The sequence below is a fragment of the Bos mutus genome, chromosome 17 (assembly GCF_027580195.1).
Source record: "Bos mutus isolate GX-2022 chromosome 17, NWIPB_WYAK_1.1, whole genome shotgun sequence".
In the NCBI taxonomy this organism is placed as follows: Eukaryota; Metazoa; Chordata; class Mammalia; order Artiodactyla; family Bovidae; genus Bos; species Bos mutus.
This window is the reverse complement of record NC_091633.1, coordinates 28,301,828-28,318,377: the sequence shown is the minus strand read 5'-3', so window position 1 is coordinate 28,318,377 and position 16,550 is coordinate 28,301,828. Positions and strand designations below refer to the sequence as shown.

At 52.6% G+C, this 16,550-nt stretch overlaps 1 protein-coding gene across 2 annotated transcripts; it reads right to left on the bottom strand.

Annotated features, from left to right (window-relative positions):
- Positions 1–904: 904 nt before the first annotated feature.
- On the bottom strand, positions 905–15,878 carry ANHX (anomalous homeobox). 2 transcript variants are annotated; one of them, XM_070385603.1, is made up of 9 exons: positions 15,630–15,878; positions 13,314–13,441; positions 10,464–10,587; positions 9,496–9,712; positions 8,986–9,106; positions 7,556–7,848; positions 3,992–4,139; positions 1,267–1,351; positions 905–991 (listed from the first exon to the last, which is right to left on the bottom strand). In XM_070385603.1, exons 1-9 carry the CDS (start codon positions 15,876–15,878, stop codon positions 905–907), a joined length of 1,452 nt encoding a protein of 483 aa, XP_070241704.1. The 2 variants fall into 2 exon arrangements, with proteins under 2 accessions (XP_070241704.1, XP_005891263.2); XM_005891201.2 differs by lacking the exon at positions 7,556–7,848 and having other exon boundaries at positions 3,992–4,120.
- Between the last annotated feature and the right edge of the window lie 672 nt (positions 15,879–16,550).

The window sequence follows — 16,550 nt, the reverse complement described above, 5'->3', positions numbered from 1 at the left end:
CAACCAACACGATGGGAAGGCAAGGGTGGGTCAAGGGGCTGCTCCTGGAGGTGACAGTCCTAGTTGTCAAAGTTCCCATTCAAGCGTGTCACGGGAGGACCAGGAGCTGCAACCAGCCTAGCCCTGGGGCCTGTGCTTCCCTGCCCACTGCTTCCATCTCGGGGCCAATTTCTCATTCCCGGGGCATAACACCAGGTGAGAGGCAGAGGGCAGAGATGCCCATGTGACACTGCTAATAAAACAGAGCCATTGGAAAGGATCTGAATGTCCATCACCAGGGTCCTGATGCATGAATTAGTGCCCTCACACTGTGAAATGTGGGCCTGGCCTAAGAGGGGCAGGTGTCCAGGACAGTTAAGTGAATGAAGGACAGGGAGTCAGAACATTAAACTTTTAATTGAACAGAACATTTGCTGGGCAAACACACTGAATCACAACCCTGGGCAAGGCATCCCCCAGCCTAGCAGGCTCTCCCCCAGTGCACGTGCCTCTGTGCAAACCCCAGACTCAGAAATGCCAGAGGTTGCCTACACCTCACTCGCAACATCTACTGGGAGAAGTCTGGCCTTGTCACAGGACAGGTGGGAGGCCCAAAGGGCAACATCCCCTCTCTGAGAAAGGCCTTCACTGCCCAGAACCCACCCTGGAACCTGACTGCAATCTGCTGCTGCCTGCATAGAACAGACCCACCTTTGACTTCTGACTTCAGGAATGTTTCTCAGATGCTTCTTCCAATACAGAAAGTTGACAACCAAACTATTCAAACAGGGCATGGGGGGCTCAGCAGAACCCCCAGGAAACTCTGGGGACCTCCTTCTTCAGTAGGGATAAAGCTCTGTTACTTGATTTGCTGGGTGTCCACAGCTGCTCCCCTGGAGCACTGGCCAGGCTCCCAAGAAGCGGCTCAGCCCAGGCTACCCGCTGAAAGCTCCAGGAGCATCCTGGCTCCCCAGAAGGCGTCGCTGGAGGTCTGCCCGTCAGACCACTGCACCTGGGAAGCCAACGCAAGTGTCACATGCGGAGACGGAGACGCCCTTTGCCGCTCTGCCCTCCCACTTGGCACTCCCAACCCTGGGACTCACCCTCTGGACTCGGTAGGAAACCCTGCCCCAGAACACTCGCCTCCCAGCTCCCCTTCCATTGAAGTCCAGCCTCCAGACGTCCCTGGCTCACGTTCAGCTCTGCCCATTTTAGTCACCCTGAAGACCCAAGCTGGGGACCCAGGAGTCAGGAAGGAAGCCCACAGTACTTGTAGGAGGGTCTCACCTGGCTGGAGGGAGGGGGCTGGCTCAGCTCCACGGCAGACATGGGGCCAGGGAAGCCTGGTGGGGCCGGAGTCAGGTCTGAGGAGCTGGAAAAGGGACGGTGTCAGGACAGGCCCTCTGCCAGGCCCTGTTTGAGGGTCACACTGTCCCCTGTGAGCCCCATACTCGGAGAGCTTTCTACCTGTCTGAAGCCCTTCCAGGTGACAGGCTCTCTGGGAACAGCCTCCTCCTGCAAGGCGCTCAGGTGTGCAGGATGCTGGAGGGGCCTCAGGACACCTCAAGCAGGTGGCTCAGGTAGTCAGGGAGCAAGCACACCAGGGCAAGCTCACAGAAGAGGGGGTGGTGAGCAGAGACGTAAAGGGAGAGAAGGCCACAAAGGGACAGCCTGAGGCATGAAGAGGCCAGAAGGTGCTTAGAACCAAGTCAAGGAGAGCAGCAGCGGGAGCAGGGCAGGAGATAGGTGCAGCCACTCAGGACAACAGTCATGTAGGTCCTTGAAGTCAAACCACATCTACCCTGTGACCTAGTCACCCCACTGCTAGGTGTATACACCCCAGAGACACGAAGGCAAACGTGCAGGCCACCATGTGTGCAGCCAGGCACACACCAAACTCAAACCAGGAGCTCCCAAATGCCTCCAGCACATATGTCAAGCCACACCAAGACTAGGACTCAGCAAGAAAGAGGAAGGGGTGCTGATACACACAGGAGAAAGGGGGTTGCTACACACAGGAGGAGGGGTGTTGCTACACACAGGAGGAGGGGTGTTGCTACACACAGGAGGAGGGGTGTTGCTACACACAGGAGGAGGGGTGCTGATACACACAGGAGGCGGAGTGTTGCTACACACAGGAGAAAGGGTGTTGATACACACAGGAGGAGGGGTGTTGCTACACACAGGAGAAAGGGTGTTGATACACACAGGAGGAGGGGTGTTGCTACACACAGGAGAAAGGGTGTTGATACACACAGGAGGAGGGGTGTTGCTACACACAGGAGAAAGGGTGTTGATACACACAGGAGGAAAGGTGTTGATACACACAGGAGGAGGGGTGTTGATACACACAGGAGAAAGGGTGTTGATACACACAGGAGGAAAGGTGTTGATACACACAGGAGGAAGGGTGTTGATACACACAGGAGAAAGGGTGTTAATACACACAGGAGGAGGAGTGTTGATACACACAGGAGAAAGGGTGTTGATACACACAGGAGGAGGGGTGTTGATACACACAAGAGGAAGGGAGCTGATACACACAGGAGGAGGGGTGTTGCTACACACAGGAGAAAGGGTGTTGATACACACAGGAGGAAGGGTGTTGATACACACAAGAGGAAGGGAGCTGATACACACAGGAGGAGGGGTGTTGCTACACACAGGAGAAAGGGTGTTGATACACACAGGAGGAAGGGTGTTGATACGCACAGGAGGAAGGGTGTTGATACACACAGGAAGAAGGGGTGATGATACACATAGGAGAAAGGGTGTTGATACACACAGGAGGAGGGGTGTTGATACACACAGGAAGAAGGGGTGTTGCTACACACAGGAGGAGAGGTGTTGATACACACAAGAGGAGGGGTGTTGGTACACAAAAGGAAGGGGAGCTAATACACACAGGAGAAAGGGTGTTGATACACACAAGAGGTGGGTGTTGATACACACAGCAGTAAGGACAGGTCTCAAGCAGTTAGGCTGAGTGAAGGAAGCCATATAATAAAAAAAGGGCAGATGCTGTATGATTTCACTCATATGAAATTCTTAGAAAATTCAGCTAAAGAAAGCAGATCCTTGGTCCTGGGGAGATGGGAGTGAGGGGTGGAGGCAGATGGAAACAGCTCTGTGGCCCATGACCTAAAGCATAGTTATGGTCTGTGATGAATACATAAGTCACACTCAGAAAACTGTCATTTGTATCATCTAAACCTGTTGGTTTACTTTACACCCAGCGAAGCTGTTTTTAAATAAAGAATCAAGGGTATCAGATCAGAACAAAGATGAGCTGGAGCATCGGAGTCCAAGGGTGAGAAAACCAGTGGAGAGTCCAAGCAGCCCCGAGGGGGCCCTGTGGCTGCTCCTCTCCATAGGGCTTCTGCTCATAAACCCACATCATCTGGCTGTTACCACAAGCAGAGCCTGTTTCCTCAGGAGGCTGCTCCCCTCCTCTCGCATGTCCCCCAGTAATTCTGCCCTCACTGGGCACCTGATCTTCAGCTCCTAGATTTGGGAGACCCCAAACCCTGGGGACCCTGTCCTGTGACCCTCTATCATAGGTTCCCCCTTCACCAGAGGCCCAATACTCTCCTGTGAAATCTGAACCACTGTCACGCCCCCATACCACAGTCTGCAGCACATCCCCTATTCACAGCCCTCCCAAGCTCCTTTAAAATTATAATTTGGAATATAAAAGCAGGCTCTTGATGCTGTCCAGAAACTGAAACAATCTTTGGGGAAAAGAAAATGCCTGAAAGAGGCTGCTAGAGCCCAGGGAGACCTCTGGGGAAGCACCATCCACATGCCTGTATCTGCTCCCATGCTTGCAAGTGTTCTTTTGTCTGTGGGAAAAACTATGATCATGTAGGATGGGGGAACTGTTGAGGTTTCCAGAAATCCATAAGGAAAAGACCTCATCTACCCCGTGGCAGATGGTGAGTCTCCCGTCCAGGCATCACCCCATGAGTGGCCCATAGGAAGTGTCACCTGAGCCCGATGGCTCTGCACCTACCTCTGGTTGAGGATGAAATCGGGAGCCTGTGCCGGGGGCTGGGTTACCCGGAGGTTGCCTGCCTGTTGTTCTGCTTGGCTACCACAGGAACCCGGATCCTCCTCCAGGTATGTGCCCTGGGGTTTGATGCTGGGAGGGTCAGCAAATCCTGCAGGGGAGGAAACCCCACAACCCAGAGCTGGGAGACAGGAGCACAGTCCACGTGCCCAACACAGAGGTCCATGGAGAGGCAGCGTCCAGTCTGCCAGCCCCCGGCCTCAGCTCTGCGTTGAGGAAAGAAAAGCCACTTTTTCCATCTCAGTGGCTTTTTCAGGCTTCCAGAGACCAAAACAATGTCATATTTCACTGGCTTCAAGTTTTTGTCATTCTAGACCTCACACCAGCCCAACAAAGACTCAGTATCCAAATCTGCCCACATTCACCACTGCCGTGTGAGGACAGACTCCTCGGTGCCTCCCTGCTTCACCACAGGCTGAGCCCAGCCACCCGCCACTTCCCTCCCCTTTTTCCTTGGGTTTCACCTTGACTTCATGTCAGTGCAAGGTGTCACTCCCTTGCCCCACCCTTTCTCTTTACTTAAATGTTGTAGAAACTCTCTCAGAGTGCCTTTTACTCTAAAAAGGAAAACCACACGGACTCGATCTGTTCCGGGTTGACATTTAGGAGCAAAGTAAGCTAAGCAAGAAGATTCACTTGTGCCCTAAGTCCATCTGGGCAATAAAACTAGCAAGCGTCCTGATCTCAGACCCCAAACAACGGTCTTCCCTCCTGTCTGCCAGAGCAACCATCTCATCTCTCAGCTGCTCAGACCTGCCGAACCGTTTGCTGTGTGACTGCCTCCATCTCTGTCGTATCTTCTTCCCACAGAACTTCAAAGATACTCTGAGGTCCATGAAATATGGTTAAGTGCAAATTTGAACAATTCAATTCACACAGAATAGATCAACGGGTTACAGCTTCTTCCTCTAAGAATAAGGAAAATAAAGAGCCCGAAGCCTAGAACAAAGGGAGTGTCATGGGCAGGGCAATTATCAGGTGGGAGGTGTCCATGTTCGGCAGATGCAGGGCACACGTCCAATGCCAGGGTGGTGGGTAGGGTGTCTGAAGGGAAGCCAGGGTGTAAGCAGGGGTCAAGGACCCTGAGGAGTTTGCAGAGAGGGAAGGAAAATGAGGTGCTCAGGTGGTCAGCAGGGAGCTCACCAATTCCCACAGAACATCACCCCTCACATAATGCTTGACATGGTGTGAAAACCAGCTCCCCTCTTCCCAGTATGAGGCTGGCCACTGCCTGTCCTGACTCCAGCCTTGTTAGTACACATGGACAGGAAAAGGTCTCAGAAATGAAAGACCAATCTGTTCAGAAGGAAAAACCACCTCAGAGAAATAAGTCTCCAGGCTTTTCCACTTTCAGGCCCCACCTCTTCCTGTTTCCAAGAAAGGACCTGAATCCACGATCCTAACATTTCCTCCTTCAGGCAACAAAGCATATTTACTGAAGCTTGTAAGCAGGATACTCAGAGAAGTATAGATATTGCATCTATAAAAAGTAACACAATCTATGAAGAAAGGAAAAGCAGAATTAAGAAAAGAGAGCTTGGAGTTCTCTTAAAATACGTAACGGTCATAATATCAGAAGACAGGACTTCCCCGGTGATCTGGTGGTTAAGAATCGCCTGCCAGTGCAGGAGATATGGGTTTGATTCCTGGTCCGGGAATTTTCCACATGCCAACTAAACCCATGAGTCACAACTACTGAACCCCACGTGCGCCTATGGCCCGTGCTCTGCAACGAGAGAAGCCACTGCAGTGAGAAGCCTGTGCACTGCCACCAGAGAGTAGCCCCTGCTCACTGCAACCAAGACCCAGTGCAGCAAAAACAAGTAAATAAATGCTTTTTTAATTAGATCAGAAGATAAATTTTAAGACAAAAGCATATACAATAAAAAGCAACTTTTTAAGGTAAGCATTTTGGGAGATTGGCCCAGGATTTCCAACATCCAAATAACATTTGTGCTGTAAAGAGAGAACTGGAAGGAGGAAATTATCAGGAAACTATCAAAGAATATTACAGAAAATGCCTGGAGCTTAAAGAAGACCTTGCTCTCTCTCTAAATTGAAAGGCTTAACAACAAAGTGATTTTAAAAGACTCACACCTAGAACCATCCCTGTGAAATTTCAGAACACCAAGACTTAAAAAATAAAAAGCTCCAAGAAAGGAAAAATATGTAAAACATGTAAAGATCAGAATGCATCTGACTTAAAATGACAGCGCTGGATGCTGTACTGATATGTTGCTTTCAAATTTCTAAGGGAAAAAAGTGTTTTGAACTCAGAATTCTGTCCCTGACAAATCATTAATCAAGCATGAGGGAAGATTAAAGACAATTTCAAAAGATGCAAGGAATCAGAAAATTTACCTGTGGTCACCCTTTCTTCTAAAGTTAAAGACATTCTCTAACATAACAAGAGTCAAGAAAGAAAGAACAAGACTTGCAATTAAGGAAACACTGAAGTGGAATTTCCCTGGCGGTCCAATGGTTAAGATTTCACCTTCCAACGCAAGGGAGGAGGGTTTGATCCCTGATCAGGGAACTGAGATTCAACACTGAAGCAAACCCAGGCGCTCTCAGGATGATGGCTCCATCCCAGGCCTAGGCAGACTGCACTTGGATGGGGACAGGGAGAAGGAGGCTCCCAGCAACAAGTCTTCAGAGGTGATGTTTGAAATATTGGGAGAAGCTAAGGACGTGATAAAAGCAGACAATGTAAGAAAAAAGAAAGGCAACGAGAAATTGTAAGACATATATATATATATATAACCACAGAGGAGGGCTTCGCAAGTGGCGCTAGTGGCAAAGACTGCCGATGCAGGTAGACACAGAGATGTGTTTGATCCCTGGGTCAAGAAGATCCCCTGAAGGAGGGCACGGCAACCCACTCCAGTACTGCCTGGGAAATTTCAAGGACGGGGGAGCCGGCGGGCTACAGTCCATAGGGTCACAAAGAGTCAGACATGACTGAAGTGACTTAGCATGCATGCATAACCACAGAAGACTAAGAAATTTAGGTGACAGGCTGAATTCAGTGCCAATATCCTCCTTATGGAGGTCACAAGATGCTGTCATGTTTGGTGCACAAGATACATACCTGAATACATTTTCATTAAGGGTATGTATAGCTACAATTACAACTAAGAAAGAAACCAGGACAAGAGGGTAGAAGTCCGAGCAGCTCAGCCCTCCTCTGTGCTAGCAGATGTGGACAAGCTAGTCACAGGGACTGGAGGCAGGGCTGGCAGCCATTCCATTCCATTCCAACTCTTTCCTCACTATCCTATTTTTCAGTCATGTGCACATTTTATTTTGAAAACAAAAATAAATGAAAAAAACATCCAGCTGTTCGTGGGAAGAGACTGTTCCAACTGCACTGGTTTGTGGGTCTAATAAAATACATGGGATTCAGGCAGAAAGTCCTTGCCCCTCAAAATCCTGCCCCTTCAAATGAGACACAAGCCATCAAAGCATCTGATGTAGAAACACGTGGTCTGTCTAGAGTGGACCCACCTGTGGGGCTGGGCTCCCTGAGGGCGGTGAAGGACACAGCCAGAGCAGCGTCTGTAGGGCGCATGGTGAGGTCCAGCCCATGACTGTGGATCAGCTGCCCAGTCTGGAAGGAAACTTCCTTGGAGGATGCCAGTGCGAGAGACATCAGCCACGACTCAGGGGCAGCCAGAGAGGGATCCAGCATATCGTTGGCAGCAGCCAGAGGACAGAGACCAGGGCCAGAGCAGACAGGGGGCAGAGTGGCAGGATCATGGTTAGGTCCCTCCTGGTATATCTCACCACCCTGCAGAGACCTGGGGGACACAGGGAACACCACCCCTTGGTGGGCAGAGGCTCCCTCAGACCAGAGAAGTGGGGCCTGGGAGGATATTCCAGCTCAGCCTGGGAATCTGGGCTCAGATGGCTGTGGGGCCCACCACATTCCCAGTCATGCTGCCTTCACCATCCTCCCTGGGGCTGCAAGAGTAAAAAATATTACTGCTAGAAACCTAAGATACATTAGCAGTTTATTTACAAGTGCTTTCAATGAAGCATTGTTCTGCAATAGTGAAAGCTGAAAATGATTAGGAACAGCCTAACAGTTGAGGGACTATATGAAGGTGGATCCTAAAGGACTATCACACAGAAGTTAATAATTCAAAGAATCAATATTCCACAAACACTCACTGTATCTCAGATGGCGCTCTTGGGCTTTTGTTAACAACTCCCCACCTCTATAATCTGTGTGATGACCTGCATGGCAGGGCTTATCACTGTCCCCATTTCACAGATGAAAAAAGTGAGACACCAAGAGGTCATGGGAACTTGCCTAAGGCCACATGGCTGGGTAGTGCTGGCCTGAATGTGAGGTGTCAGCTCAGGTAATGTCATGAGAGATGCTAATAACACAAGGGTAACAGGGAAAAGCGGGCACAGCCTGATGGCTTATACAGCACGAACATGACCCCTCGCTCAGACTCAGTCCCCCTGCTGGCCAGCACTCTTCTCACAGCAGTCTGTGCAGCGTCACAGGAGCGGCAAGGTAAGATGAGACACTGGGCTGTGGGAGGGACTTACTAACTTAGTGGTTACTAACTTAGAGATATACCAACCACACCAAATGCTGGAGATAAACAAACCACGAGGAAGGCCATTTGCCTTTAGGAGATAGTTCTGCATGTTCTTCTAAGTCTGTTTCCCCATTCTCCAAAATTTACATGAAGTCAGGCTGTGAGTCAGGCTCCAGGAAGCAAGTGTGCTGTACATGACGTGGGTTCCTTGCCAGTGGCTCCCCCTCCTACCTGGGATCACAGCTATCTCTGCCCTCAGCCATCACAGACTTGGTCCCAGGGTCTGGCTGGTGTTCCTATGCCCACTCCATTCCTGGTCTCCCACCGAGAGTGGGAAACTGAACAGGGAGACAGTCCCCTGGCCTATGTGCGTGGCAGTACCTGGGAGCCAGTGACTTGGGCATAGTCTCGTCTCCAGAGAAGTCTGGGGTCAGAGCCACCGGCTCCCACGGCCCTTGGGTGGTCTCCAGGGTCTGTAGAGGCCCACTTTTCTCAGGTCCTGCTAAAAGCCGATCAGAGGGGAAGGGAGGCTGGGTGATGCTTGGAGTCCCAGCCTCCTTCCCAGCAGATTGAGAGCAGTCACGCTGGCTGCCTGCTGCTCTTTGTTTGATCCTTGATCTGTCTTTGGTCTGAACTGAAACCCACAATTATGAACCCAGGCCACCCCAATTCTGGTGTTTGGCTCAACTCCCCGACTCCTGGGCCTGACCTCACAGTAATCGCTCAACGCAAAATGCTGCTGCAGCCCACCCGGGCCACCCTGAGCCCAACCTGACCCTTAGCGTCAGTGAGCTCACTTCCCACAGGGTGAGGTGCTGAACGTGCAGACTCGGACTGGAGGAGGAGGCCTGGCTGGTCCTAGATACAGGTTTTGTCAGAGGGGCAACTCACTTGACCACTGAGGCCTGTCCACAAGCCCAGAGCCAAGCTGGGGGTGGTCTGTTGGCTGCGGGGGTAGGTGCCGACTCGCCTCCCCCGACGTAAGGTCTTCTGCTGAGTCTGGGGCTGGCGCCGCACGCTGCATCAGGGCCCTCTGGCGCCGCCGGTAATTGGCAAACCAGTTGTAGACTTGCTCCGTGGTCAGGTGCGTCTCAGAGGCCAGGCCCTCCTGCCCCAAAACAACCCACCACTAGCCCACTCCCAAGCCGAGAGGCCAGAGCACCAAGGGGGCAAGCCACCACCCAGTCACTCACAGCCAGGAGGGCTCCGCGCAGCTGGCAAACCAGATCCTCCCGAGGTGCCACCCAACCACTGACCCTTCACCCTTCCAGGCCAGAGCATATCGGCCATGACCAACCCTGCGACCAGGCACCTCTCAGATGTGAACTGGCACCACTGGCCACAGCGCCCTGCTCTGGGGGAGCCCAGCTGACTGGACGCGGGGAGGAGAGAGCAAGCCAGCTTTCTGAGCAGCAGGGTCTGAGGGGGAAGACTATTGCCCCCTCCACCTGCTCCTGGAGGGCACCCCCCTCCACCCCTCCTGCTGGATCCCCGGCCTCAGCGAGTGCTCAGTGAGTGTCTCCTGAAGTCACACGGGCTGACAGGGTATTAAGATGCTTGTGATGAAACTCACTCCCCAACCTGTGCAGGGTAGACATGCAAGGGCTGCCAACCAAAGGACGCCATCCCCAAGGGAGTTCAGGGTGGTCAGAGCCCACCATCGCCCTGGCAGATAGGCCACTAGGGAGGGTGTGGATCTACCCCCTAAGATGGTGATGTCACCTAAGAGTGGCAAGCCCCCAAGGGCGTTAGTCCCCCACCTAACAGTGGGGGTGAACCGACCAAGGGTGGGCCTCCCCTAAGGACAGGGAGTGTTGGCGAAGGGGAGGGTGCCTGGCCATGCTCATATCTGCTCTTACCCGCTCAGCCTTGCTGGGGTTGGTGCTCACGCCCGAGGCAAAGTCCTCCAGCTTCTGGCGAACTTCTCTGGGGAAGTTCCGGCTCTTGAGACCATTAGGGCAGAGGGAGGCAGGTGGTGGATTCCTAGAGGAGGACACTGAGGAGGTGGTAACAGACCCCTGCTCCTCTGGATGCACCTGTTGTGCCCCCTGGACTCTTCTCCTTTCAGCGGCCACCCTCCTCCCCACCGTGTGCTGCAGGCCCTGGATCCAAGCCCTGAGCAGGGAGGGGCCTGGTGGTGCCTGGGCCCACACTCCACACTCTCATCAGGGTTCCCAGCACCCCTCACTGACCAGTGGTCCTGACTGCTGAAGCTGGATGATGAAGATATTGAGGTGGGTTATGCTATCCGCTTTACTGACTGTATAACGGAATTTTTTGCAAAAGAAAAAATGACAGGGGGCTCCCTGGTGGCTCAGTGGTAAAGAATCTACCTGCCAATTCAGGAGACGGATTTGATCCCTGGTCTGGGAAGAACGCACGTGCCACAGAGGAACCTAGCTCAGGCACCACAACTACTGAGCCTGTGCTCCAGAGCCTGGGAGCCACAACTACTGAGCCCCAAGCACCCTAAAGCCCATGCTCCGCAACGAGAAGCCACAATGAGAAGCCTGCAGAACACAACCAGAGAGTAGCCCCCACTCACTACAAGGATTCCCTGATGGTTCAGTTGGTAAGGAATCCACCTGCAATGCAGGAGACCCTGGTTCGATTCCTGAGTCAGGAAGTTCCCCAGGAGGAGGGATAGGCTACCCACTCCAGTATTCATAGGCTTCCCTCGTGGCTCAGCTGATAAAGAATCCGCCTGCAATGCGGGAGACCTGGGTTAGATCCCTGGGTTGGGAAGATCCCCCAAAGAAGGCAACGGCTACCCACTGCAGTATTCTGGCCTGGAAAACTCCATGGACTGTGTAGCCCGTGGGGTCACAAAGAGTTGGGCATGACTGAGTGACTCACTGCAACTAAAGAAAAGCCGCACAGCAACAAAGACCCAGCAGAGGCAAAAATAAATAGTTTTCTTTAAATGACATATAAGTGAACAACACCGGTTTTCTACAAGATTTGATATCCAAATACCTATTGAAAATCCCCATGAATGTCAAGAACACACCCCATACATCCAGTGAAGCTCAGTTTCCCACTTTTCACATCTTCCCCCAGCCTGTCCTGCCCGTTCCAGTGAGGAGAGAACACCACGTTCCGGCCAATCAGGCCAAGAGCCTGGGTTTATTATCTTACCTTCTCCAATACATTCAACCTCTCAGCAAATCCTCCTGAGTCCATCCTGACACAACCCATTCCCCAGCCACGGCCTCTCCCAGAACCTCCAAGCACCTCCTGTCTCTGCTCCTGCACTGACCATCATTTGTAACGTGTATCACCCCTCCTCATGCCCAGAGTGCCGTCCCGTGCTCAGGCCTCGTTCAGGTTCTGCGCCCTGTGCTGCAGCCCCCACCGTAACAAAGGGCCACCGAGCCACAGCCCTCTACTGAGCTTGTCCTGTCTGGCATTCCTTGCCCTGAATTAGGGGATCTGCTTTGTTCCCCAGTCTCCAGTCCGTCATGTACATCCAAGTGCAGCTCCAGGAGAGCCCCAGGGGCCTCTTCACAAACAGCAAACTGCTCCCCAAGTCACTTTGCTGAACCACCCTCAGGCAGGCCCTAAAAACCTATAGGGAGGGGACTGACTGCAACCCTTGACAACCTCAAGGCTGATAAACTTCTTGGCTTTGAGGACATATTTGGTGGGCACTCTGAGAAAAATTCTGTCTGACCCAAAGGAATCCATCCATCTCTTCCTCCATCAACTAGGCCCTTGGCCCATCAACTAGGCCCTTGGCTCAGCAACTCCTGTCACTTGGGCTTTTGGGAGCTCAGAGCGAGACCTGCAGCCCCTTCTGGATGGTGGAGCACACCCAAATAAGGAACAAAGGCTCTGCAGCTTCAACGTCTAAGCTGGAATCCTGCCTTTGCGTCTCTCTAGTGTGTAACCAGGTGAGTCACTAATTTGTCTGTGTCTCGGTGTCCTCATGCGTGAATGGTGATAATGGTGATGGTTAGAACTGGTAGTCGTAATGTTTACTTAGTGCTGATTATGGTCATAGTGGTGATTGTTAATTAACATCTGTTCAGCAGCTATCATGTGCCAGACTGTCTTCTAACCAGGGGCCCCCTGTCCGATGATCTGGGATCTAATGTCTGATGATCTGAAGCAAAGCTGATGTAATAATAACAGAAGTAAAGTGCACAATAACTGTAATATACTTGAATCATCCCCCTTGCCCCTGCACACGCACTGGTCCACGGAAAAATTGTCTTCCACAAAACCCGCCGCTGGTGCCAGACTGGGACCGCTGTTCTAAGCACTACACACATCCACACGGTGCTTATAGCCCCCTCATTTCTATCTGTCTTTAAAAGGTCCTGCAGCCCTGAGGAGCTGCGCTGAAATCCCAGCCAGGCCACTGGCAGAGCCCAACCATGGGGACTAGCTGACATGAGGGGCATCCCTCCTCCCACAGGAGGAAAGTGAGGTCGGGTGCCCACCTGCTGACTCTCTCCCTGCAAGGTCCTCACTGACAGGCAGCGGCTCCTGGCCTGGGTCTTGGGAATGGCTCTCCGTCCTGCCCCGTGGGCAGAGGTGGGACAGTGTTCCCACAGCCGAGCAGGTGGAGAGGTGGCTCAGTGTTGGGCACTGACATCACTGTTTCATCTCGCCTCCCTCCCTCTACTTCACCTCAGCCCTTCTATAGTTCTGGAAGGCAAATCCCTCATGAGCCCCGGGGAATAAGTGCCAAGACCAGCACATACCTCTTCCTGCACCGGAACTTCTGCACCGGTGTCAGCGTGGACACGCCGAGCTTCTTCATGGCCAGACGGTAGTGGATGTCATTCCAGAGCTGCACCAGCTTGGGGCTGCCACCTGGCACCTGGCACCCCTGTGGAAAGAGCCTCCTGAGATCCGCACCCTCCCCTGCCCTGGAGCCCTGTTGTCCACTTGCCTGAGCCCTAAGACCAGCCACCCACTGGCTCCCAATGGTGAGGGCATGAGCTCCATGGCTGGGCTCCAGTCCCTACCAGGCTTGCAGGGAGCCCCTGGGGGGCACAGTTCTCCTCTACCCCCTACAGGTGAGGGACAGGCAAGGGGAAAGCCACCTCTGGGCTATGGCCACAGCACACAGGAGGCAGAGCTGCGCCAAGGACCATATGAAAGATCAGATTTGAGGGGCCTGAGGCGTCACCCCTATCTTGTATGAGAGGCCTTTCCCACCAGCTGGGTGGGTCCCTGGGTCTCAGAGAGCACATTCTGAACTGCAGGGGATGAAGGGGTCCTGGTCACACCACTGATGGCTCCCAGACCCAGTGGGACGTGGTCATGTGACCAGACTTTTGAGAGGGCCAAGGATGCTGAGGACAGGCCTGGCCTAGACACAGCCCCTGTGCTTGAACCCCAGTGTTCTCAGGACCATTTTGGTGAGGGAGGTGCTGAGAATCATTTAGCTTTCTTTCCACAGCAATAAAAAACCCATTTTGCTGGGTCGAAGCCTGCAGTCTCCTGCCAGGATAAAGCAGTAGACCCAGGGCACAACCTATGGGCAGGGAAACCACCTAGGGCCTCCCCACCTGCATGAGTGGCCCTGGGCAGGAAACGCCCTTTTCTGAGGTGGTGGCCCCATGGCTTCTCTCAGGTCTCAGAACACCTTACTTTCTCAGAGGCGTTTCTGAGTGAGTTACAGTCCCTCTCCTGGGAGTTTTGCATCACATTTCATCCTTGACTGCCTACACAGCAGCTATGACAACTCTGTGTTCATCCATTTCATCTGACATCGCTGGAAATCTGAGTTCTCTTATGTTTCAGGTGTTGGGGATCCTTTAATGAGCAGAACTGATGCGCCCCCTGCTCCTGGGGCCTGCAGTGCAGGAGGGAAGGCAGACAAACACAGGTTGAAAAATAAACAGATTTCTACTTATGAGCTGAGGAAGGAGCCATAGAGGGGGATGAGGGCTCCTTTATATCCTTGACAATAAAGGAGGCACTAGCTGTACAGGGTGACATTTAAAGCAGAAACCAGACACGTAGGAAAGCTCCAGCCACACAGAATGGGGCTCCAGCCTTGGGCAGAGGAAATGACACCTGCAAAATTCAAAAGAAGAGGATCTCAGGAGCTCCAGAAACAGCAAGAAAGCCAGCATGACAAAGGGGGTCAGGAGGGGTCCAAAGACTGGAGAGCAAGCCAGCACTGATGGCAGGCTCTGGGTCCACCGCCTCAGCACACACCATGGTCCCATCTGCAGTTTTAAAACTCCCCCTGGCTGCTAGGTGAGGAACAGATGGAGGGGGCAGGAGAGAACATGGGGGTGCCGGCGGAGAAGGGAGCCAGGTGGATGTCACAGGGCTTGGGGGAGAGGGAGCAGAAATAGAAAGAACTGAAAGAACCGAGTATCTTGGAAGTAAACTCAGCATGACTTATGCATAGATGTACATGCATACATGCATATGGAGTGAAAAGGAACACTGGCCCCCAAATCTCTTATTAAAACCTTTCGAGCCACACACAGTTTGGAATTCAGAACTTCACACATTTTAGGAAGTAACACAGGTATACACTACAGAATTTGCACCACTCCAGTATGATCTGGGCAAGCACCATCGTGCAACCAAATATACCAATATTTGAGTAGTAAAATGTACCGCAGTAACATAAAGTGGATAAAGACATCACTAGCTTCATGTGGACATAGCTCAGGTTTTCATGCCAAATAACTTGATGTTCAAAGTGCCACCAGAGGACTTACAGACATACTTGTGATTTCAGAGCTCCCGAATGCAGACCCACAGCCAGCAGACTGAGAGACTGGGTCTGTTTGCTTGTCTCACTAACTGGGATGCCAACTTTCCAAGCCAGGACCACGAAGATTCCAAAACTGGACAGTCTCATCTTCAGTTACCAGGCAAGTTAAAACTTAGTAGAGAGAGAGTGGACCATCCCAGCTTGGTTTATGGCACCTCTCCACAAGGTGACAAATGCTGACTCTGGGCATTTGTGTCGTGTTTAGGATGGTGGTGGCCGCTTCCCCTCTCTTCACACCCCCAAGCCCCAACCCCATCTCACAGACCAGCTCTACCTCCAGCAGCCGGCAGGCGGCCTGGTGCTGCTCTCGCTGGGCCAGCACGCTGGCGCACACCAGGGCCACATCCGCATTGTCCAAGAGGTACAGGCGGAACTGGCTGTCCAGCACGGCTGTGACCAAGGACTGCACCTGGGTGGGGTCATCCTGGAGGTCCCGGCACAGCCTGCCTGCGAGGGTCACCAGCTCCGACAAGGGCAGGCTGGGGCCCTCGTTTCCCCTCAGCAGTTGCAGGAAGCTCTGCATTGCCAGGCGGGTTGGGCCTCTCTGCAAACAAGACGACAAGTCAGGACCACGGCCTGCCCATGGCGATCAGCTGACCGCACATCTATATTCAGCCAAGTCTGCCAGGCCTCTCCTGCCACAGGTACTTGTAATGTGGCAACAGCGAGAGAAGGCAGGTGCATCAGGGACCTGCAGTTTCCCATGAGTCCCCACAACAGTCCAGATCCTGGCTGTGTGTTGTGGCTGCAAGAGTCCTCCTCGCTCCTCACTCCTGGAACCTCTGTTCCCTTTGTGCCCCTTGCCCACATCATCACCTCTCTGTTTCTCACATTTTAAAACTACAATCTGACTGTGTATATATACACCAAACGGAGAGAGCTTCCTTATGGCAATATTTAGTCTGGCAGCGCTGCAGGAAGGACCCCTAGTCTCCACTGGTTTCTGAAAAGGACCGGGTGGAAGGAGGAACTGTAACCACCTCCCCAGCCCCACACTAGTGAGCACTTTCTCAAACATAAGGTCCAGACCTGTGTTCCAACTACCTGAGGGCTATGGAACAGGCTGCTGGCAGCCAAATTAAAGGATGTGTACTTAGCAGATGCTACCAAACCACTTTCCACACATGTAAGAATCTGAACAGACTTGCCACGCTCCCTGGCAAAGGGTCTGGCCTGTTTCCAGCTCTCGCCGCCC

What these genes read in the sequence shown, in the direction of transcription:
- ANHX (XM_070385603.1), bottom strand. Translation starts at nt 15,878, where the DNA reads ATGCAGAGCTTCCTGCAACTGCTGAGGGGAAACGAGGGCCCCAGCCTG. An exon ending in AAGTTCCGGTGCAGGAAGAG is followed by an intron (nt 10,588 to 13,313) that starts GTATGTGCTGGT and finishes GTCCTCCTCTAG; the next exon opens with GAATCCACCACCTGCCTCCC. An exon ending in GGACAGGCCTCAGTGGTCAA is followed by an intron (nt 9,107 to 9,495) that starts GTGAGTTGCCCC and finishes ATCGGCTTTTAG; the next exon opens with CAGGACCTGAGAAAAGTGGG.